The sequence below is a fragment of the Hyperoodon ampullatus genome, assembly GCF_949752795.1.
Source record: "Hyperoodon ampullatus genome assembly, chromosome: 9".
NCBI lineage: Eukaryota > Metazoa > Chordata > Mammalia > Artiodactyla > Ziphiidae > Hyperoodon > Hyperoodon ampullatus.
Genome location: NC_136922.1, coordinates 32,248,079 through 32,272,570, shown reverse-complemented (window position 1 = coordinate 32,272,570; position 24,492 = coordinate 32,248,079). Strand labels below are relative to the sequence as shown.

Here is a 24,492-nt window from a genome sequence, read left to right as displayed (position 1 = left end):
GACATAACGACGGGTTGGTTCTCTGTGGCTGCATATATATGCTTAATTAGCATCATCAGCAGCAGGATGAGTGGACAAGTCCAAGACATACCTAAGCACGTATTACCTCCCGACCGTCACTGTCCAGGACATAGGTTTCCTATCACAGGACGAACATACAAACAACCCTAAACCATATTTATCAACGACCCCCTTTCCGTGCTAGTGGTGCAAAGACTGGGGTGGTTAAAGCAGGCTGGTTGTTTTTAAGAAGTTTCAGCCCACTGCAAGTTTATCTTCCGAAATGTGCTCAGCCCACGTGGGTCGCGCAGGAGCTAATTACTAAGAGGCTGAGAAACAAGCGAAGGAGATCTGCCGCCCAGCAGGGAATAAACTGGCACCTCTAGAAATAAAGCTCCGCAGCCAATGCGGCGCCTTGGCACGCGGGATTGGCGGCCTCGGCCGTGACGTGGCCTGGGCGGGCCGAGTCGGTTTGCCACGGTGGTCGCGGGTCCCGGCCGGGGGAGCGGCCCGGGGAACCGCGGGGAACCGCCGCGCACCGCCCGGCCCGCGCGCCCGCTCTCTGCCAGCCGGGAAGGTGTTTCGCTCCGCGACGCCCCCGGAGTCTCTGCTCTGCCTCCCGGCGTCGGCGTGGACCGGGACCCGTGCTCCGTAGTGCGACCAGGACTCCCCAGCGAGCGGGCGGCTGGGGACGCCGAGGTTTGGCCTGCGGGCGCGGGGCGCTTCCGGGAGGGCCCGTGCCGGGCCGAGGCGGGATCCCCTCCTCCTGCCCCGAGAGCTCCAGGGGAGTTGCGGGAGGCGCGCCGGCCCTCTGGTACAGGCAACACCTGAGCGGGGATCCGAGTCGCTCGACGCCGCCGCGACCTGATCCCAGAGCGCTGCGGGAGGAGCGCGCGGAGCGCTCAGCTCTGCTCAGGCAGCTTCACTTACGCGGCCGCTGGCCACTGGGGCGAGAGGGGTGGAGCGGTGCAGAGGGCTGGTAATGCCTTCTTCCAGGAAAACTTTCCCCCGCCTCTGATAGTGAAGGGATCACCAGAACGTTTAGAAAGCATGAGAAATGACCGTGTCACGGAGAGGAGTGGCGAGGGCGGGGAAGCGGGGAGCTCCCGGGAAGCCGATTTGCTCCGTGAGCTGCGGCGCGAGCCTGGGGCCCGGACGCTGAGATTTGGGGAAGCGGGAGCCGCCGGGCGGGGCGGCCACGCTGTGTTTGTTTCTTTTCACTTCCTGCGGCAGCTGTTCAAGATGAGGAGGGGAGCGGGGCTCGGGCGGAGCGGCCACGTCCCGTGGGTCTGAGCGTCCACCCCCGCCGCCGGGACTCCGGCCCCCCTGGGCTTCGGCTATGAGCGCTCGGTGACCGGCGGCGCCGCGAGTCGTAGACCCGGGACTTCGGGAGGCAGTGCTGGCTCGGCTTTGAGTGGCTTCGGGACAGTGAAGAAACCCTAAAATGGAGGACTTTTCCACCAGGACCTACGGCACCAGTGGGCTCGACAACAGACCTCTGTTCGGAGAGACGTCGGCCAAGGTGAATGCGGCCCGGGACTCGGGGCCTGGGTGCTTGTGTTTGTGTGTCTGTCCGCACCCTCCCCTTCCCCGCCCCCTCCCGACCCGGAGCCCTGCTGGGTCCTTCTGCGGCCCCTGAAGGCCCTTGTAGCAAGAAAGTGCCTTCAACCCCGCTTCATCCCTCTCAAGATACTTGCGCTTTCCTTGGCTTCCTCTTTGGGACAGGGTTGGCCAAGAGCCTTGAAGGCTGGGAGTGGAGAAAAGTTCAGAAAGTTCTGGGCTGCTGGGGGTCCGAAACGGGAGTGCGGAAGCCCTCTTCCCCAAGGCCAGGTGGTCATGGTGTTTGCACATCCGCTGGTCCAGCTGGAGTGCTGACCTTCAAGAGGCTTCAGGTGTGCACCTGAGGCTTCCATAAGAGCCCAAGAGAGGTGCTTCTGTTTCCTGTTTATCTAGAGCCCTTAAGAGTTTACTGCTGAGGCAGCCGAGCAGAGAAAAAGAGGAGAGGCGTGAAATGAGGGTTTCTTTGATGGGACTCCATTCCAGGAAGTGATCAAAGTGTCTCAGGCCCAAACAAGCTAGTAGTACATTATTTTAGGCTTTTAAAAAATATAATGTCTTCTTACATGCTTAATCATGTGATGTCCTGGGCCAGTAATTGAAGAGAGCTCTTTTCCTGTCCCCAGCATTAACTTTCTGAGTCGTTTGGGCAAGATTAGCCTGTTTTGTTTGGTTTTGTTTTCACCTAGAAAGTGGCATTGGTGATCTTTGACCCCTGACAAAGTACTTTCAGCCTCTCAGAAAGTAGGGCGCATATGGAGTCCAGAGCTTCTTGGGTTTCTCAGCTTCGTCAGGGACCTCTTTAGCAGAAAGGATAGGGAACTTGTACACCCGACAGGCATGACCCTAAATTTGGAAGCTGCCAGCCTGCCAGGAGACTACTACTTTCTTTTTTTTTAACTCCATGTGGATTTTGATTTCTCTTCTCAAAGGGACTTTATAAGAGAATGTTTTAAGCTTTATGTCTAGGAAGTTGCTCCTTGTTTATCCTGTGACTTTGCATATTCCCAGCCCACAGACACCTGGTTTTGAGAAGCAGGGCTCTGGTCCAGTAGATACTCCTGTTTCTGCTAACATTTTTTATTTACTTATTTTTTAGAATTTATTTTATTTTATTTATTTTTGGCTGTGCTGGGTCTTCGTTGCTGCGCGCGGGCTTTCTCTAGTTGTGACGAGTGGGGGCTACTTTTCATTGTGGCACGCGGGCTTCTCCTTGTGGTGGCTTCTCTTGTTGCGGAGCTTGGGCTCTAGGCACGCAGACTTCAGTAGTTGCAGCACGCGGGCTCAGTGGTTGTGGCTCGCAGGCTCTAGAGCGCAGGCTCAGTAGTTGTGGCTCACGGGCTCCGTTGCTCCGCGACATGTGAGATCTTCCTGGACCAGGGATCGAACCCGTGTCCCCTGCATTGGCACACAGATTCTTAACCACTGCACCACCAGGGAAGTCCCTAACATTTTATTATTTTTTAAAAATTTAATTTAATTTTTTTTGGCCGCACGGCTTGTGGGATCTTAGTTCCCCACCAGGGATTGAACCTGGGCCCTCAGCAGTGAAAGCGCCAAGTCCTAACCACTGGACCTCCAGGGAATTCCCGTCAGCTAACATTATTGAGCATTATGTGATAGGCCCTGGGGCGTCCAAGGAACCCAGGTAGATGGGGGAAATATGTGAACAAACGTGATGTGGTTTGATCTGTGCTATGAGAGGGCGTAGAGGGGGCGTGTTGGGGTCCAGGGGAGAAAGTGGTCACTTTGTTTGGGAAGCTTGGGGAAGATCTTAGAGGATGGATTCTACATTCAGAGTGTCTGGCAGCCTTCGGCTTTCAGATATGGATGCCCCTAAATTGGGGTTTGATTAGGAGAGGATTTGGGGCCTAGAGAATGGAGGCAGCTAGCTGCTTGAAGGGGTCGGACGCAGGGCCTCTGGCTGCCCAACTGTCCTGAGAGCCAAGAAGTTCAGTGTCTCCTCTACATACCTTGGTGCACAGGTTGGGGTTCTGGGTGATGCAGACCTCTGACCTCCTTTGACCCCTGAATACTGAGGTAGATGACTCCATAAGGGACTTGTTGATTTATAGAGACACTTAGAAATATTGATGTTTCTGACTCACTTGGGCCTAAGTAGTCAGTGACTGTAAGTTTCCCTGTCGCCTATGATCCATTTGAAACCCATCCAAGAAATTGACTATTCCAAATGTATCTGTTTATTGCAGATTTATTTAATCCAAGAGCGTACACCTCTAGCATTACTTAGGCAATTTTAGGCGTCATAACAGTAGAATCAGCTACTCAGAAGGAAAAAAAATAAGAATAATATGTATTTCCAGATCTCTCAGAATTGCTTCCTTGAGTTTCCTCTGTGGGGCCGACAGAATGATTGGACATGCAGAAATTGTACAGAATGGAGAAAGGAGAGAGACTTCTGGTCTGAGGATAGGAAGAAGCATCATGTTTTGTATAAATTGAGATGCCTTATCTGAGGAAGGAGAGCCGTCTGTCTTTATTTTTTTTTTATTTTATTTTTTTTTTTGCGGTATGTGGGCTTCTCACTGTTGTGGCCTCTCCCGTTGCGGAGCACAGGCTCCGGACACACAGGCCCAGCGGCCATGGCTCACGGGCCCAGCCGCTCCGCGGCATGTGGGATCTTCCCAGACCGGGGCACGAACCCATCTCCCCTGCATCGGCAGGCGGACTCTCAACCACTGCGCCACCAGGGAAGCCCTGTCTTTATTTTTTTTTTAATTTATTTTTATTTATTTATTTTTGGCCGCGTTGGGTCTTCATTGTTGTGCACGGGCGTTCTCTAGTTGCGGAGAGTGGGGCTACTCTTTGTTGTGGTGCGTGGGCTTCTCGTTGCTGTGGCTTCTCTTGTTGAGGATCACGGGTTCTAGGCACGCGGGCTTCAGTAGTTGTGGCTCATGGGCTCTAGAGCTCAGGCTCAGTAGTTGTGGCGCACAGGCTTAGTTGCTCCACGGCATGTGGGATCTTCCCGGACCAGGGCTCGAACCTGTGTCCTCTGAATTGCCACGTGGATTCTTAACCACTGTGCCACCGGGGAAGCCCGAGGCATCTGTCTTCAGTGACAGCAAATGATTTTGAGGACCTGAGTGGGCAGCGCACAGGGATGGGACCTCAATAGTGAAAGGATAGGACACGTTAACAGTGGAGCCATTCCACTGGAGGACTGTCACTGCCAGAGCAGGGAGGCTTCCCCGGGACCCTGGGAAACCCTCCACTGGCCCCTGCATGTGTGTGCTCCCAGCGTGCTTCCGCCTCTGAGGAAGAGAATCCAGAAAGGGGAAAGCCCACTTCCTGTCCTATTCTGACAGGTCTTCTGAGCTTTTAGTAATCTTATTTGCCTTTTAACAACTGACCAGAGATAGCCTCTTAATTTTAAGCCTAGAAAGGACCAGAGCTTTAGGTCCAGCCTCTCCCTCTATGGCCAAGATGACTGAAGTGCACGGAGCAGAGTCTGGAGGGAAGTTGTGTTTCCTCAGTGCCAGGCAGCATGCTCTGCATTCAGCGTTCCCTAGTTTGATCACCCAGTGCCTCTGTGAGATGGGTGTTGTTACTGCTGTTTCACAAGCAGGGAAGCTGAACTACAAAGCAGGCCACGTGTTTAGTCACACAACTGGTTCTCCTCTGGCGATGTTTCATGAGTTGACTAGGATAGTAAATGGTGAGGTGACTTACACAGTCTGGGTCACACGCTCCAGAAGGCACTGTGGATGTTCACATGCTTGGCTCTTCCAGAGGAAGTAGGTGAAGTGGTTTGCCCAAAGTCATGGAGTGAGTGAAAGATACTAGCATCTGCTATAGAAATACACAGCCCAGTGGGCCTGGAGCAGCACCCTCGTGGGCAGTCCCTGAAGGATACCAAGCTCCAGATTTATTCAGTCTTTAGCGTGATGTTTAGGAATAACTTTACAGATACAGCCTTGGAGCGAAAGGTAAAGCAAAACAGTTTTCTGTTGTTGCATAAACATCTAAGGGATAATAGGCAAGAAAAGGAAAGATATTCATTCCTTGATACCTTTGGAATTACATATTGCTAGGTGGGCTGTCGCATCAATCCTCGTCAGAATATCCAGTAGCTTTTTTCGTCTGTTTTTATTCCATCCCCAGTTCTGGGATGTAATACATCTCTTTCAGGGGGAAAACAAATGTGGCACAAATGCCACGATAATACAATGTATCTGCAGTTTCTGAGCACGTGCTGTTGCTTGACACTTTCTGAAGGAGCGCTGCCCAGTAGAAATACAAGATGAGCCATGTGTGTGATTTTAAATGTCCTAGTAGCCATATATTTACAAAGTATAAAGAGATGCAGTTAATTTTAATAATATGCTTTATTTAATTCCATACATCTAAAATACTATCATTTCAATATGTACTCAATATGAAAAGTGGAGATATTTTTCCAGCCTTTTTTTCACACTAAGCCTTTGAAGTGCAGCGTGTATTTTCACTTGCAGCCCATCTCAGTTTGGACTAGCTGCTTCAGGTGCTCAGTGACCACATACAGCTGGTACTCCCGTGTTGGGTAGTGCAGTTCTAAAGCAAGTGAAGCCTCAGCAGGTCTGAGCTGAGTGTCCACAGAACCCGCTTTGGGAAATGTCACTCTAGGAATCTATCCCCTGCTCCTCCCTTCCTAGTATGAACTGTAACCTGGAGGTATTCCCCCCTCTCTTGTCCACGGCTGCCTTTAAAATTTCCTTTGGGCCATCTTTCTGTCTGGGTAATGGAAAGGCTTTAAGTTATCCTCAGGGCTTGTGAGTCGATCTTGATTTCTTGATTCGCTGGCTGGCTGTGGAATCATCCGAAATCAGTTTCAGCCAGTGGATTGGTGAACCTAGCTGGGAGAGGGAGGATGGTTCTCTTTGGGGAAGAGGGCAAACCAGTATCCAACAGCTACTGCGAATGGGTGAGAGGGAATACTTCATTCCTTGGAATGTAGTGTAAGCCGGTTCCCGGACCAGCCTCTTCTGTTGATTTTCACTAATAATAAGTGATTCATCCTCCGAGAAGGGTGGTGACCGTTCTTGTCCCTTTATTCCTACTTGGATGTGGTGTAAGAAAAGTGAGTGACATTGGAGGAAGGCGCATACACTGGAGTCAGATGATATAGGGGGACCCTCCGTGTAGGGAGCAAGTTAGTGGGTCCCTAGGCTCAGATCTTTGGTTCCAAAGGCGAAAGTTCCATGTTCTAAAGCACTTTCCTGATCCTTTCCTCCCCTCCCTGCAAAAAAAAAAAGCACAAATAAACAAAAACAGTGAAAATCAAGGTCATTTGATGACCTGTAGTCGAATTCAGACCATTCAGAATTGGAGCCTTTGGCTTCTGCAAATAGTAGTGTAAGATGAGAATGCTACTTCTTGCCTTTTTTGGGTTGGAGGTGAGGGTTGTTGCTTAATTAGGAACAAAGCTGTGGTTAGGATTGTTGTGTCTGCCTGCCGCCCCTCCCCCTGCTCAGAGCCCCAAAGGCTGTCCTCCGAGGGGTGCGGGCTTCCAGCCTCTTGACACAGCTTCTGGGTGATTCTCTGAGCACAACACCTGTCTCCCTCAAAGCAGAGCTAGTTGCCCAGGGGATCGGATCTGTTGTCCCCTTGCCTCTCATCCAGGCGGCCAAACCACTTTTAGTTGCCATTTCTTGTGCTGGAGAAACGGTTCAGGATGATAGATACCAGGACTTTCTTCTTTCCTGTTCTAATAAGTCTTTTCCTCCCCCACCCCTAGACCAGAGGACTGGGGATCTCGGGGTTGCACTCAGGCATTTGTATTTTGAGAAGGCTCTTCAGAGGATGCTGGCACATAGGGAGGCTGACATCCCTGGTCTTCACCGTTGCTCTGTGGATGCCCAGTCCAGACTGGCACCTCTCCATGGATCCCTTTCCTTGAGCTGCCTCCCTGCTCTTGGCAAATGCTCTTCTTCTTGCTGTAGCACCCTCTCTTCCCCACATATCTGAATCCTGCCCAGTCTAATTTCCCACCTTCGAACCTCCCTCACAACCCAGCCTGCATCCATGCTTCCCTCCTATGAGCCTGGTGGTCAGAGACGTCTCCGGGTATTTACTCCTTGTGCTGTGAGGGATTTGTATAGATCTTGCCTCCCTGGCCAGAGTCTAAGCTCCTTGAGGGTAGGAGCCAGTTGCCTTATTTCTCCAGCCTTTCTAGCACTTGGCACAGTGCCTTACCTAGTTCTGGATTTTATATATATTAACTTTTTTTTTTAATTGAAGTATACTTGATGTGCAGTATTATGTAGGTTACAGGTGTACAATAAAGAGACTTACAATTTTTAAAGGTTACAGTCCATGTCTAGTCATTATAAAATATTTGCTATATTCCGCATGTTGTACAGTATATCCTTGTAGCTTATTTTATACCTAAAAGTTTGTACCTCTTCATCCCCTGCCCTTATCTCGCCCCTCCCCGCTTCCCTCTCCCCACTGGTAACCACTAGTTTGTGAGTCTGCTTCTTTTTTGTTATATTCTTAGTTATATTAAATTTTAAGTGAAGTGAGCATCTAGCATCACTAAAAAGTAATCTGCTTTCTTGGGACATCCTAAACCATCAGTAGAAGGCGGGGGCTCGTGTTCAGAAACCTGGAGCGCTGGGTACCAAAACAGGAAGGGGTGCTTCACGCTCTTGTGCAGTTAAGGGCATCACTCTCTCCTCTCCTTGCTGAGCTTCAGCAAAGAGGCCATAAACATAACACAGTACTGTGTAAAAAACTTAGACTGAGGTCTGGTCTCTCAGAAGCTGGTGGTCTGCTGAGTTTTTCCCTCTGTAGACAAGGTTTCTGCAGCTCTGTGGTAATAGACTGGGTCTACTAAATGGAGTCATTTCTTTTTCTTGGGGTCAGTCCATAGTTCATGTGTAGGTATAATGACCATATTTTCTGGACTGCCATAAGGACAACGTGGGTTGACAAACTTGAGTGTCCCTATGGGGATGATGGAATGCGTTTGAAATTGGGCTGCCCTAGAAATGGGGGCCAGGGTCAAGTCCCACTCATCTCTGAGGACCTAATCTTGTTGGTAAGATGCCCCAATAGATGAGGTAGAAATAATACTAACTTGAGCAGCTGTTTACTGACTCTGCTAAATGGCAGTCTGTTCTAGGGCTTTACGTGTATTATCTCCGATTCCTAACAGCAACCCTGCGTGTTCAACCATTGTACAAATATGGATTTATTTGTACAAATATGGAAACTTTGGCTTCAGAGTTAAGTGACTTCCCCAAGGCCACAAGCAGGCATGTGGCGGGAGAATAAATGTAAATCAGTTCTGTCAGGCTCCTGACGTCCTAGCCCTTGCTCTAGGCCTCCTGGTTCTGCAGGTTGGAGCACATAAAGATCCGGCACTTGCTGTGCTACCAACTCTAGGGATCATTTTGGTCCTTAAACATGTGGAGTAGGTTTGTTTTGTGTTTTTACTGTGATCTCATTTCCCTAAGTGATGCTTCAATGGAAATAATCTATTTCAAGTATGCCTAACTGTGAATAATATATTTCAAGTATTCTCCTCCTGTGGGGAGGAGAATCTGGCAGGATGGGTATGACAGAAATATTAACAACTGAAAGATGCTTCCAAACGTGAATCTGTGAAATAAGGGAAATGTTTCAAAGTGTCCATACATGTACCTTCTCTGGAGGGACCCAAGGGAAAGGTCGGTGTTCAGAGCTACAGGCAGCCGTGGAGGCCCTGGTGCATTTGAGAGCGCAGAGCATGAGAGTGGGCGAGGATGGGTGTGTGTGAGTCTCATAAGCTTTCCTCACGTGCCGCTACTCCCAGGGTTCTCTGCGAAGCCGCGGGACAGCAGCCCCGTGACCTGGGCTCGCCATTTCGCAGAGTCAGCTGTCTCCTCGCTTCACCCCCGGGGACACTGTCTCCAGGGCTGCCTCCGGCCACGGCGTGGGGGGAAGCTCCTGCATGGTCAGGGCCATGCAGCTCTGGGGGAACCGAGGACACCCACTGGCAAGGCCTGAGGTTTCTTGCTTCCGAGGGGCCCAAACCTCCTCCCATGTGTCACGTCCTCTCACTGTGTCCGTCCCAAGACAGCTGCCCCTTAGGCTGCTGGCTGGGCCATTTCCAGAGCTTTCCTGACAAGACGTTTTCCCCTGGGACTTGGAAGAAGAAAAGGAAAATCTTTTTTTTTTTTTTTTTTTTTTTAATAAATTTCTTTCTTTCTTTCTCTTTTGGCTGCGTCGGGTCTTCGTTGCTGCGTGCGGGCTTTCTCTAGTTGCGGCAGGCGGGGGCTACTCTTCGTTGCGGTGCACGGGCCTCTCACTGTGGTGGCTTCTCTTGCTGCGGAGAACGGGCTCTAGGCGCGCGGGCTTCAGTAGTTGTGGCACGTGGGCTGAGTAGTTGTGGCTCACGGGCCTAGTTGCTCCGCGGCATGTGGGATCTTCCCGGAGCAGGGCTCGAACCCGTGTCCCCTGAATTGGCAGGCGAATTCTTAACCATTGTGCCACCAGGGAAGTCCCCCCCTTGTATGTTTAATACATGCTGATTGGATTGCCTTTCTTCTCTTTCCCTCGCAAGAGAAGATAATCACTGTCTTCAGGGACCTGAAGATCTTGTGCGCAAGGAAGATGAACATGGGGTCGAGCCCTTTAATGAAAGGAGGAGCAAAGTGCCAGGGAACGTGGAGGAAGGGGATAATTCTACTGGGGACATCAGGTCAGACTGCTTTCGATTTTTAGACCCAGAATCAGGAGTAAGATTTGACAGGAGGAGGTGACCGGGAATCCCAAGCAGGAGGTCCAACTGTGTTGAAGAGGTGGGAGCAGGAAAGTGCCGGGAAGGGGGAGGGAACTGTGAGTGTTCCATTGCAAGCAGACTCTAGAACTTGGGAGGGATGGTCAGAGGAAAGCCTGGGCCCGGGGAGGAGCCTTGAGTGCTGTGCTAAGTACAGTTGTCTTCTGGAGGCTGTTGGTTGTTGAGTGTGCATGTATGTGTGCTTTGATTCAATGCTTAATTGTGTGTGTACACACACAAGGATGTACTGCATCCTGGGACATGTGCCATGTGCTGGAGAGGGCATCTTTTCTCATGGAGCATATATGTACTACAAGGAGAATACAAAGGCACTACACAAATCCTTGTTCTCCCCTTTCTTTTCCTTACTAAGCTTCAGTCATCCTAGCCTACTTTGTCTTCCAGTTTCTGAGCTCACTCCTGCCTCAGGGCCTTTGCACTTGCTGCACTGCCTTGTTTGCAGTACACTTCTCCTAGATCCTTGCATGTCTCGTTCCTTTTTCTTTAAAAGGTCCCCGCTCAAACAGGAGGATTCCTTGACCTCCTTTTTAAAAATAGCCCCCAGGGCTTCCCTGGTGGCGCAGTGGTTGAGAGTCTGCCTGCTGATGCAGGGAACACGGGTTCGTGCCCCGGTCCGGGAAAATCCCACATGCCGCGGAGCGGCTGGGCCCGTGAGCCACGGCCGCCGAGCCTGCGCGTCCAGAGCCTGTGCTCCACAACGGGAGAGGCCACAGCAGTGAGAGGCCCGCATACCACAAAAACAAAGAAAAAAAAATAGCCCCCAGCTCCACGCTGGTCACCCTTCATTTACCCTGTTTTATTTCGTTCCTAACTTCCTCACACTAAGCATGTAAAAAGGGTGGAGAATGGATGCCAAACATCAAGGTGGGAAGCAGGATGGAGGGAAGGCTGTTCTGATGTTGGAGGGGTTGAGATTTTGGGGCCAGAGATGGACTCCATGGGGGAGAGATTCAGCATAGATGTGAGGACAGAGATAACTAATAAGGCCAGGGAATGGGTGCAGGATTGGCAGAGGAACAGGCTGCCCTCTGGTCCTCTTCAGGCTAGAAGGAGTGGAAATGGGGGGGCGGGGGGAGTTCTTCTTTTTCTCAGCATCTTTTTTTTTTTTTTTTTTGTAAAGATGTCTGCTGTCGGACAGGCTTCAAGAGTGAGACTGGGAACCTGAGTGGAGGTGGAGCTTCAAACCACTTCCTGGAGAGCGACTGCGAAAGTCAACTCAAAATAAAAGGCCATGAAAATACAGTGAAGGCCCAGCTGAATACATGAATTTGTAGTAACAGTTAGTTTGTTTTTTCAGCTAATATTTGAATATCTCACATATGCTGGGAATATTTAGAGGGTTGGCAGAAGGAAATGACTGGTGTCCCCCCACCCACTGGTACAGTGCCACCTTTGTAGATTCAGAAGAAGAGTCTCTCCACTCTGGGTAGTGGCAGCTCCCACAGCCGCGTGGCTTGGCTTTGTCTGAGTGAGACAGAGGTGCTCCTGCCTCTGGGTGGACGCAGGCTCTGTGGGGTACACAGCTTAGAGAGTGCATCATTGGGCTGGGTTTCAGCCATGGGCAGTGGCCCAGAACCCAGCAGTGAACAAGGAGGACATGGCCCTCAGCCTCCCAGGCCTTACAGTGTGGAGGAGGAGACAGACCAGTAAACTGGCAGTTAACAGGTAGGATAGTTGAAAGGCTTCACAGCAAGGCTTAGCACCAGAGCCTGGAAGTGGCTGAGGGTTTGGGAGTGACTCGGGACTGGGTTTTCAAAGCATTAAGAGCAGATGAACACATCTACCAGAGAGGCTCTGGGCATTGCTGAAACTGCCGACTCCACGGTCAGGTTATGTCTTTGGTGACAGATTGGGAATGATCTAGTCAGTGGATGCTGGGGAAGACCAGGCTCAGGGGCAGTGGAGGAGATGGTTGGAGGAGAGGGATTTGGCAAAACGGGTGCTGAAATAATTGAGCTTGCTGAGAAGAGGAAGGGAAGAAGTTGGCATGAGACTGCCAGGGACATACATCTTAAAAATAGAGGATGTTTTTGTCTGTCTGGGCTGCTGTAACAGAATACCACACAGACTGTGTGACTTACAAACAACAAACATTTCTTTCTTTCAGTTCTAGAAGTCCCAGCTCAGAATGCCAGCATGGTTGGATGAGGGCCTTCTTCCGGGTTGTAGACTTCTGTTTGTGTCCTCACCTGGTGGAAGGGTTAGGGAGCTCTCTGGATCCTCTCTTATAAGGGCACTAATCCCACTTGTGATGGCTCCACCCTCATGACCTACGTACCTCCCAAAGGCCCCACCTCCTGCTGCTGTCAACATTAGCCATTAGGATTTCAACTACCGGTTTTGGAGGGACACAAACTTTCAGACCATAGCAGAGGATATTATTGAAACTGCCATCTCATTCCAGCCTGGGGAGCAGGAAATGCCTTGCCCCCCCGCCCCGCCCCAACTCCTTCCTGGCCCAGTGACCCTGGGATGAGTATGTGGGTGGCACAGGCTCTGTTGGGGAGAAAGTTGAGAGGCAGAGGCAGCAGGGGAAGTCCAGGGCGCGGGAGAACTCTGTGTGGTCCAGGAAGTACTTTGCTCACACGGGACGGGTTTCAAGCGGTGGTGGGGTGGCTGACGGAGAAGAAGGTGCGGAGGGTGAAGATTGACTCGGAGTGCACTTGGGGAGGGATGGGGTCTGTAGGGCTGCCTGTGATGTTGTCTGAGGACTATGATGGAGTCGCAGAGGAAGGTGGAAGTAACACAAAACTGGAATTCTCAGTCTTCCCCCGCCACCCCCCCTCCTCCCTCCAGGGCGTGTAAGGGAATGTTCTCGTGGTGTTGTCCATGCAGGGTTTTCCCTTCCCGCAAGGAGCTTTCTGTTTTGCATGGCTTCTCCCTGGGAGTGCTGAGCAGCACTGCGGAAGGACCGGCTCCTGGGCGGGAGTTGCTGTTGTGCCTCTGAAACCAGTGCTTGCTGCTGTGGCAGGAAATGAGTGGCTGGGCTTCTGTCCTCAGGTTCGGGAAACCCCGACCTGGAGGTGCCCATGGTCTACTCCTGGTATTACCATGGGGTCACTGGCCCGGGAGGCACCGTGAGGGCTCGGGCCTCCGTGGCTGGTGAGAGCTTGACCTCTTGGGCTGCAGGGCCAGGCTGTGGCTTCTGCGGTGGTGTTGCGTGTCTGTCCTGGACCAGTGAGGCCAAGCTGTCTTCTGACCAGAAGCTGAGATTTCTGACAAGTCAGGCCCCGGATGAGTGCTGAGTAGCCTCTCCTGGTAAGAGGCGCTCTAAGGAAAATGCCGTCAGTCACTTGCATTTATGGTTCTGTTATTTAAGCATCATTCACAGAGCACCGGCAGGCAGTGTGCCAGGCTCCCGGCTGCCTTCCCCCCATGGTTAATTAACTGCCAGTCCTAATGGAGGAGACAGCCAATGAATCCGTAAGTGTAAAGTCTGGGCCATGTGACCCAGGGGCCCTGAGGCAGGGGCATCTCCCGTCCTGAGAAGTACCCAAGGAAGCTGTCCAGAAAGGGTTTACAGTGGAAGCGATGTTTGAGCTGCGCTCTGAAGGATGAGCAGTTAAACTGGGTGTGTGGCATTTCAGCCGTCCCACTTCTCAGCCTGCATCTCACTCTTTTGAGGACATTATGCCTTCCGCTATTTTTACGTGTCAATATAAGAAGCAATTATGTATGAAGTAGCTGCACTTTCTGCCTCCCAGAATTTGTATAGACCCGTGAAACAAACTCTTCTTACATCCAGGAGAAGTTTGTCTTTTCTAATGATGCAGTGTGCTTACTGTCATTAGTGAGAGCTTTGAAACCCATTGTACTTCCTTCTTGGCTGCCAGGAATCTTAGTACTAACATTTGAACTTAGAAAAGTTTTCTTTACTCAGACTTTTCCTTGTAAATCCTTTTACTCCTTCTTTCTAGTCCCCAGATACCTTTAGGAATTTTGCCATGCTTTTTTTTTTTTTTTTTTGCGGTACACGGGCCTCTCACTGTTGTGGCCTCTCCCGTTGCGGAGCACAGGCTCCGGACGTGCTCAGCAGCTATGGCTCACGGGCCTAGCCACTCTGCGGCATGTGGGATCTTCCCGGACCGAGGCACGAACCCGTGTCCCCTGCATCGGCAGGCGGACTCTCAACCACTGCACCACCAGGGAAGCCCTGCCATGCTCTTTTTACTGTTGCTTGAATGGGTTAGGGTTTTGCTGTGATAGCCCAAGCTTTAGATCCATTTTGGAAGCAGGCAAAACAAATTACTGTGGAAATGGAAGCGTGATTTTACTTGTTAGTGTTCCAAGCTGTCCAGAGCCAGGATTTTTCCTAGTTGCTGAGGACAAATGCCAGCTTTTGGTTATTTGGGATGTTCCCAGAACCACCATTACCACCAGAGCATTTGAAATGAATTTGGAGATTTGTTTTGTATCAGGATGCTGGTTAATGACTGACCAAGCGATCTGGGGGGGCTCCTGTGCCTTTTGATTGCTGGGGAATAGGTCTTCTGCTCTGGCCCAGGTGCAGCCTGAAGCTGATGATCCAGAACCATAAATTGTTAAAACTGGAAAGGACCAGATATCAGCCCAGTCCTCTCATTTGATAGATCCAGATGGGTTAAGGGATCCTTTTGAAGTCACCTAGCTAGTCAGTGAGATGAGAACCTTGGTCTCTTAACTCTCATTTCAGGGCCCATATGTATTAGTCTAAGGATTCTTAGACCTTTTGAAGTGCTCACTAGGCTTGCGTTTTTTGTTTTTTTTTTCTGTGGTACGCGGGCCTCTCACCGTTGTGGCCTCTCCCGTTGCGGAGCACAGGCTCCGGACGCGCAGGCTCAGCAGCCATGGCTCACGGGCCCAGCCGCTCCGTGGCATGTGGGATCCTCCCGGACTGGGGCACGAACCCGTGTCCCCTGCATCGGCAGGCGGACTCTCAACCACTGCACCACCAGGGAGGCCCTAGGCTTGCATTTTGCAAAGAGCATTGAATAGGAGACTTTTGCCATTATCTGGCTGTGTGACCTTGGGCGAATCAGTCTGACTGAACCTAGTTACTCATTGGTAAATGGAGGTAACGTATTCCTTACTGATTCACAGAGTTAACCTTCTCTCATCCCAGGTACACACACATTGTAGGCACAACCATCTTTTTCTCCTTCCCCATTTCCAAGGGAGACAAAGACGTGCCTCTTTTGGGCTCAGGCTGCGCTCTCCACCTGTGCATCGCATCCCAGCCCTTTCCCTCGCAGGTTTTTTTTTTTTTTTAACATCTTTATGGAGTATAATTGCTTTACAATGGTGTGTTAGTTTCTGCTTTATAACAAAGTGAATCAGCTATACATATACATATATCCCCATATCCCGTCCCTCTTGCGTCTCCCTCCCACACTCCCTATCCTACCCCTCTAGGTGGTCACAAAGCACTGAGCTGATCTCCCTGTGCCATGTGGCCGCTTCCCACTGGTTATCCTTGCAGCTTCTTGAAGTTTTTTCTACCCGGGGTCTTTGTGGAGTCGCTTCATTCTGAGGTCCCTTTTCTTTCCTCCTTGCTCACCTGCTAGTCCTCCTCCTCCAGGTTTGACTTTCTCTGATCGTCTCTCCCTGATCGCCCAAGATACCTCTCCTTTTTCCTTCGTGCCCACTTGCTCTCTGCGTTGTGTGAACTTCTGGAGGGTAGAGATGGTTTTATTTGCGGTTGTATTTGCATCTGGGATATAGTAGATAATTTTTTTTCAGCTTTATTGAGATAATTGAGATAATGTTTAAGTGAATAAATAAATGCCTTAAGAGGTAATATATGCTGAGTCCCTCTTGAAACTGTATATGTTTGTATATGTATGTTGTTATGTTCAAGTGCTCACATATATAAGTCCATGTACATGAGGTAAGAGTGTCTTTCAGCCTGTTGCTGAGTCGATGTCTGTGGGAAGACAAGGAATTCCCTGTCCTGTCATCTCTGCGGGTAAAGATTAAGGCTGCTTCCCTGGTGGTGCAGTGGTTGAGAGTCCGCCTGCCGATGCAGGGGACACGGGTTCGTGCCCCGGTCTGGGAAGATCCCACGTGACGTGGAGCGGCTGGGCCCGTGAGCCATGGCCGTTGAGCCTGCGCATCCAGAGCCTGTGCTCCGCAACGGGAGAGACCACAACAGTGAGAGGCCCGCGTACAGCAAAAAAAAAAAAAAAAAAAAAAAAAAGATTAAGGCTGATTCTGGTCCTGCTGGACTTCCTTGGGGAGTGAAAATAAGCAGCAGTACAAAGTGTAAAGCTCTGGTAGGGAGAATGGTTTTGTTAGATGGAAATAGGGCAATAATAAAACTGGGGAGCAGACAGCTAGTTTTTGTGAGACATAGAGTAACTGAGTTAATAGAAACTAGCTTCTGATAGGGAGATAACTCTGGTTCTGACTTGGAGCATATTAGCTCCAACACTGCCCTTTGAAATGCTAATTAATGGGCGATTTAATTATTCTCTATTATTTTACCTTTGGAGACTGGAAGCAGGGGGAGCTGCTAAAGCCCTGAAGAATCAGCTCTGGGCCTGGAGAGGGGTCTCCACTCTGTGATTTGAACTTAGCAGTATTCAGAATGGTTCAGCTTAGACTCTAAACTTTAGAGCAGTGCTTCACAAATTTAAACGTGCACACAGATCATCTGAGGCTCTTGTTAAAATGTAGATTCTGATTCAGTAGATCTGGGGCAAGGCCCAAGGTTCTGCATTTTTTTTTTTTTTTTTTTTTTTTTGGCGGTACGCGGGCTTCTCACTGCTATGGCCTCTCCCGTTGCGGAGCACAGGCTCCGGACGCGCAGGCTCAGCGGCCATGGCTCACGGGCCCAGGTGCTCCGCGGCATGTGGGATCTTCCCAGACCGGGGCACGAACCCACGTCCCCTGCATCGGCAGGCGGACTCGCAACCACTGCGCCACCAGGGAAGCCCTCGGTTCTGCATTTTTTACAGGCTCTCATGTGATGCTGGTGCTGCTGGGCCACAGACCACTCTGTGTAGCAAGAGTTTAGAAGGAAGTAGGAGGTCTTCCAGAGTTAACTCTGCTATTTCTTTGGTCTGGATTCCTGGTTACTTCAACAGCAGAAGGCCTAAAGCCAAGGCCTTGGCTTGGAGAAAGGAGACCCTGTGAGAAACAGTTCTGCCGTCTTCTAGATAGTTTGTCCCATCTTGGGAGTCCCAGAGAGACTGTATCCTAACAATAGAATACCTGATATTCAATGAAGATGGTTTGGGATTCTAGACAGTTGACTGTCTAGAAGGCAAGCAGAGAAGTATTCACTAAAGATTAGATATAGTTTCATGAATGATTGAAACCAGTTAGCCTTCCAGGAATAAGTTCAACAATCTAAAACAACCACTTATGAGGAAGTCTTCATTCCTGAAAGATAAACACTTTACTGTAGTACTTTGCTAATGGGGGTGCTCTTTGCAACTTGGTCTCTCTGTCTAGACCAGCAGTTAGCATGCTAGGCTGCTGTTTCACTGAGAAGTATAAATGGAATCTGCTGTTGCACTGAATCCTGTTTCCATCACTTATTGGTATTGAGATTTTGGGCAAGCTATTTCCCCGAGCCTGTGTGGCCACCTGTAAAATAGTCATAGTATCATTTCACCCCAGGATTTTTTGGAAGATATACAAAAGCTTTTGGCGTAGGCACCATCTGTTCACCATTATACCCCTCTCCCCTCCCCATTTTGATCCTGGTTGGCAAACTTGCTGTACCATTTGGAGAATAGTGATTCATGTTGGCTACCTCCCACCCGAACCTCTTCACTGGCCTCCTTCTATTGGTGAGAGCTCTTGTGAGGTATGCAGACCTTTACAGACTGTTGCAAATACCTGGAGCTCATAAGGAGATGGGAGCAAATACTCTTGGCTTCGTAGAATAGACCAGAAGAGTTGAGTTGAAACTTTTTCACAAGGCAGAAACAATGGGGTTCTCATAAATGGATTGTCTGTTAACACACTTTATGTTAAATACACATTTGTCTTGTGTGGGAATAAGTTAACAGTGATCAGTGATTTGTCCCTGGGTCTCTTGCCTAACAAATGGTTCTATTTTCAGACTCTTGTGTCTGCTGTGTTGTCTTATCTAGCTGACGTGGTGATAAGACCTGTTCTGAGCCTTCACGTTTAGTAAGGGTGTGGCTGGAGTAGTTCAGCTTCCTTTGTCCTGTATAACCTTTGAATTGCAGTGGCCTTGGTCTGGAGTGTGGTTTATCCCTGGTGAGGTCAGAGACACCACATAGACTTGGCTTTGCTTCACTCTTCCCTCCCAGCTTTGCCTGCCTGGCTTTTCTTTGGATTCTTATCTTTAGAAGCAGACAACTTGGAAATGCGTGTTCAGTTGCTCTGTGCCTTCCCATCTCTGAGCTTTTGTTTTTTGGCTGCTCATATTCCATATCCTGCTGTTCTTTGCTCAGACGTTACCAAAACAGTCTTTAAGACTGATTCTTTAAAGACTTCCGCTTTGACTTTTCAGAACTAAGATTACTTGATATTCTCATTTGCCATAATGTAGTGTTTCCTCATCAGGTCTTAAACCCTTACCACCTTATTCTGTAAGCTCTGTAAATAAGTTCTATCAACCTAATACACATTATACATATAATATTAGTATATACTACTAATATTTATATATTACTGATACTTTTTCAGTTCCTGTAACAAACCATCTAACCAGTGACCCTGATTTAGATATCCTATTTCCAAGTCGCTTCTAACTTGCTGTATGATTTTAGGCAAATAATTTAACAACACTCACTGGACCTAAGTTTACCTTAACCTGTAAAATCAGGATTGGATTAGATCAGTTTTTCAAACCATTCTTTGGAGTTGGTTGGGGAAGGGATGGGAATAACAAGAAATCTCGATGGGTAGAACCCCAGGCTCCTCTTTCAGATGATTCTACGTTGCATTTACTTTTAGATTAAGCTGTATCACAAATAGGTCCAAACTCATGATGGCACTTGACATCATCTAAGTCTGGTTTCCTATTGTTTTCACCAAGGCTCTCGGCTGGCCATCCCAGGGCTCCTGTCCCTTTGCTTCTGCTCATACTGTTCCCAGCAGCTTGTGGATTATTTGTAAGCCTCCCTTCCCCATCCAGGCCTTCCCAGTCTTCAAAAGGCCCTAATGTAAAAATGTCCTGTCCCTTCAAGAAACCTTCTCCAGGGACTTCCCTAGTGGTCCATGGTTAAGACTCCGTGCTCCCAATGTAGGGGGCCCCAGGTTCAATCTCTAGTCAGGGAACTAGTCCCACATGCTGCAACAAAGAGAGCCCGCATGCCGCATTTAAAAGATCCCACATGCCGCAACGAAGATTACGAAGATTACGTATGCCACAACTAAGAGACCTGGTGCAGCCAAATAAAAACCAGAAAACTTCTCCAGTTAGTTGTCCATCTTCCCCAAATACCTTCTCTACTCTGGTGGCTCAGTACACTCTGCCCTTCTGGCAGTTGTTTGTGTGAAGCTCAGAGGGGCAGGATCCTGGTTCCTCCATTCTAAAACACCACAATGCCTTGCACTGTATCTTTCTAAAGTGCCATGGGTTTATCATATGGATAAAAACTCTTTTCTCTTTCAGGATCGAATCATCAATTTAGTTGTTGGCAGCTTAACATCCGTGTTGATTCTAGTAAGTATCTTTGTGTCTCACCCAGGCTCTTAGCCAAAGTTTTGAAAACCTTAATATTGTGGTTCAGTCAACTCTCCAAAAAAATAAATAAATAAAAAATAAAAAGGGGCCAGTACATGAACATGTGAAATAGTCCAATCATAGTTAAAGTAATGCTTTCAATTTTGTTGACACTTAAACAAAACTGCACTTGGTAAGTGGAGTAGCTAATTGATTTTCACTCTCACCCCCTGGTTGAAGGTGAAGTAGCACAAATCAAATAACTTGGTTTTCTGGGTTTGTCTAGTAAATCTGTACTATGTCAGTGGCTACCAGTAACTCTCTTCTGTACATAACCCACAACTTCCCCATTTCTGCTAATGCCTTTACTTTTATTTTGTTTTTGAAGCATGTTCATTATCCTTTGGTTTTAAAAGATTTTAATTTTTCATCCTGTATACTACAGCTTGGTGCTATCACAATAAAATAAAACAAAGCTACATTTCCCAGTCTGAGAATGACATTTCTTTGGCACATTTTCATTAAATATAAGAGAATTTTAGTGAAGTTTGTTTCCATGACTTCTTAATAAAAAGAATGGGTAAAATGTTATATCTAAGGTAGAAAGAGAACTATAGGATATTAGAAACCTATTTTTTAGAATTTTTCATGTTAAGCAAAAACAGTTTTGGTTATATTTTTTTGCTGGAGTATTCAAAATAAAAAGTTTAGAACTTTTCAGTACAGTCGTTAATCCTGGGGATGAGGTTTAAATGCTATCTAATCTTTGATAAAGAGGTTATTTTGAGGTTGGCTAGTTTTACTGTTCTGTGGTGGTTTGTCTCCTTTCATAAAGGAGGAAAAGGTTAGGAAGATTAGGTAGAAGTACTAAAAGAAATAACACAATTGAAGGTATTTTAATATTTTATTAAATATTAACATTCCAGAAGGCAAACGTGGTGGTAGATATCATTTTACAATGTGGAGCATTTTATACTATTACATTGCCTAAATGCCAGTCTAACCAAGTCTTGGAATTACTCCTGAGGCCTGACATAATTTCTCTTCATACAGGTGACGCTGATCAGTGCTTTTGTTTTCCCTCAACTACCTCCAAAACCGCTGAATATATTTTTTGCTGTCTGCATCTCTTTGAGTAGTATTACTGCCTGCATACTTGTGAGTACTATTTAGAATTTAAATTCAGTATCCTTGAGGGCTGAAGGTGCCTAGGCCAGAACTCCCAGCTCTGGGAGACAATCTGTATAAAAGGGTGTCTCTAATTATATGCCACCCCTCTCCCCCAAAGCATGTCACAATTCTCAACGCTAAATTGCAGGGTTTTTTTTGAATCTGAGTTTACTTTTCTCCTAAATCCCAAAGTTGTAACCTTGTAACCCTAAAAGGAAACTCTGCTCCCTTGATAGCAAAAAAAAAAAAAAAAAAAAAAAAAAAAAAGACTTAGGTCGCCAAAGATTTGATGTGATGTATTTAATTCATCTTCCTTCAAGAACTACATACAAAGCCCAACAGGCTTTGGGAAATGCCATTACTCCTCTGTTTCTAATAATTACAAAACTAGTCTGTTTTCATCTTTGAGCTTTATCTCCCCAAATGAAAGTGATTAACACCGAAATCTCTTTGGAAACCTAAAGCTACAGTTGTACCCTTTTCACAAGAATGGTCAATTTTACTACAAAGAAGCCTTTCTTTTAGGTAAAGAAAGAAAGATGGTGGTGGACTCCCAGTTGGGTATTTGCCAAGTGTTCAGTCATTTCATTAGTTGGCTGTTGTTTTCATTTCCCTTGAGGAGAGGCAGAATCAAAGCAGTAAACTCTTAAACATAATTGTTCTGACTCACATAAGGCTTAAATCATAATAATGGGCTTATCTGACTTAAAATTAAACCAGAGGACATTTCCCAGATTCAAACTCACTGATTCTGCTATATTCCTATGACCTGAGGGAAGAATTGGCCCATCCCACTTTGAGAGCCTTGGGAGAAAAGCTACCAGAGATGCTCTCCTCTCACTCCTAGCCAAAAGCCAGAAGTGACTGACAGTGATCTAGTTGAAACCAAATATATGCATGTGTAAAGCCTTAGTTTTGTTGGCAGTTTGAATAAGTTAAAGGAATTAAAAAGTTGTCCTCCCTTCCAGTACCTAAAAGAGCTGTATGTTTTACTCAAATATATTTAAAATATCTGTTCTTGGATGACCCGCCAAATGACTGTGGACTCTTGGTTTAAACATTGAACAAAGTTAACTGAGAAAGAATGCAGGAATAAAGTATGGTCTTGGACATAGAAACTCGGTTGGTACCACTTGAATTATAAAGAATAAGAATAAAATTCTGGCTGCATTATCTCAAAATTTAGGGGGAAAAAGTATATATGGATGAAATTGGTCACAGTGGAAAAGAATTAGTTGTATTTTAAATTTTTAATATTCAGCCCAGTGCTATTACTTAAACTTTTATTTAATTCTTCTTCTTTTAGATCTACTGGTATCGACAAGGAGACTTAGAACCGAAATTTAGAAACCTAATTTACTATATCTTATTTTCTATCATCATGTTATGTATATGTGCGAATTTGTACTTCCATGATGTGGGAAAGTGAGTCTGCCAAGGAGAAATACTTACCAGGTCTCTTCAAAGCTATATATTTGGACTTGAATAAGAACTGGATAAGGTATGCTGAACAATCTCCTGCATAAGTCTGATACATGATTTTCATGTTAATTGTAAATCTAAATTCCCTCTTGCAGGGGAGACATATCCTAGATCACTTTGCTTTTTCTTTAAGGAGCTGATGTTGCACTTAAACATTCCCCCTTAAAGCTCAAACAGCACAAGTCATTTTCACTTTTGAAATTAAAATTTTTTATAATGGAATTGCATGGCGAAAGGCTATGTAACAAACAATCTTGCATTTTAAGACAAATACTCTTTTATTTCTGTTAAACTGAATATACAATTATTGTTCCCTAGGCAACCAGCTTTTGCTTATAACTACAATTTCACGTTAACAAAAAACACAAGACGGTGAAAAGACAACTTTGATTGTGTAGATCTAATTACAATAATAAATAAAATAATTTATACAAGTTTTTTTTGACTTTTCTATAGGGGTCATATTCATTAAAGCCCTAGAGGCTCATTTTGGCTTAACCTTCTCTGGTATAGGAATGACTCTTGATTTGTTTCCTTTCGTTACAGAAGCAAATTTTGTTTTTTTAAATTGCCTGAGAGGGCGAAGTTATATCAAACCCCCATCAGTTAATGCACTAAGTGAACAGCAAACGCTGATCCTCTCCTCAACTATTTCCTGGGTAACTTATATATAGCAACACATGTAATAAAAGGTCATGGCATAGGATAGGCAACTTTACTTCCTTTCCCATTTAGTTTTACTTCAAAGTGCTAACTTTGTAAACTGATGACAGCAGGTTCTGAGGGGGTGAAAACTCTTAGCTTCTCATGAACTTTGTCTTCCTACTCTCATCCATATTAAAACAAACAAACAAGCCTGTAGTGAATTTTCTTAACTTTCTTAATGCTTTCCTCTTTGCCCAGCCTAAATCAGCTCCCACTGCCAGCAATGGGTAAACCAAAAGTAACCACCACACCCCAAGTCTCAAACTACTTAGAAGATAATCTTTGTGGAGAAGGTCACTGGTAAGCTCTAGACCATGTTGATGTAACTTCTCTGAAATATAAACAGGCCTATTTGAGACTGGACAGAGTGCCATGTCCGATCTTTAGAGATGAATATTACTGCTTTTAAAACAGTAGTTAAGCTTTGGTGATTTTAAACTTCTCTTAGCTAAAGTGAATGAAATTCCCTGCTGACAAGTAACACTAATCACTAGGATCTCTACAGTTAAGAAAGACCCCAGTGCTCCACTCAACTACACTGTCATAAGACTAGACCTCAGATGATATATTTAAAGGAGGTAAAAAGTCATAGCAGCAACACTGTATGTGGCTTGAGCACTGTAGCTATTTAAAAGCCAGAGGAATGGTAAATTAAGCCTCTTGGGGGTTGCTCCTATTTCTTTGGAGATGTTGTAATGAACAGTGTGGCTTCTTTGCCTGAACTACCTGTTTCTAAGAATTACCTAATGACAGTTTACCAAATCCTCAACATCTTTTGAGTCTTCTGAAACAGGACTGCCCAGAGACGATCCAATGATGTTTGATTCTTCTCGATGATGCTGGAATATGGGATCTGTAATGAGATAAGTTTCAAGTTAGTCTTAAATGTATATATCCTCTAATCCATGTCAAGAATTTAGAGCACGTGTTCTACCAAAGTGAAAATTTAACAAGAAGATTTCCACCTTAAGATTTACCAGGCACTCGAAGGAGTTACAGTACCTGTTAGTGTTGTCAAAGGCAAGACAGACTCAGTATCTATAACATCAGATGTCTGGATAAAGCCATGTGGTGAAGGAACGATAAGTATCGTTTCATCATCAATTGTTGTTTGATCAACTTGTTCTTCTATGGTAGGAGACCCTAAATCCTAAGTAATAATAATTAAAAA

At 47.0% G+C, this 24,492-nt stretch overlaps 2 protein-coding genes across 5 annotated transcripts in view; one reads left to right on the top strand and one right to left on the bottom strand.

Moving 5' to 3' along the window:
* The first annotated feature begins 655 nt into the window (after positions 1 to 655).
* Positions 656 to 23,531, top strand: TMEM243 (transmembrane protein 243). The gene is made up of 5 exons (XM_079711046.1): positions 656 to 699; positions 1,234 to 1,522; positions 19,914 to 19,964; positions 21,018 to 21,122; positions 22,441 to 23,531. Exons 2-5 carry the CDS (start codon positions 1,445 to 1,447, stop codon positions 22,561 to 22,563), a joined length of 357 nt encoding a protein of 118 aa, XP_079567172.1. The 5' UTR covers positions 656 to 699; positions 1,234 to 1,444; the 3' UTR covers positions 22,564 to 23,531.
* Positions 23,532 to 24,064: 533 nt separating this feature from the next.
* Positions 24,065 to 24,492, bottom strand: part of DMTF1 (cyclin D binding myb like transcription factor 1) — a gene marked incomplete at both ends in the record, with an annotated part of 32,384 nt that continues 31,956 nt past the window's right edge. For all 4 annotated transcript variants that reach the window (XM_079712026.1, XM_079712028.1, XM_079712027.1 and 1 more), the window contains 2 exons: positions 24,065 to 24,174; positions 24,324 to 24,471. In XM_079712026.1, coding sequence (XP_079568152.1) covers positions 24,065 to 24,174; positions 24,324 to 24,471 — 258 coding nt within the window. The remainder of the gene's footprint in view (positions 24,175 to 24,323; positions 24,472 to 24,492) is intronic.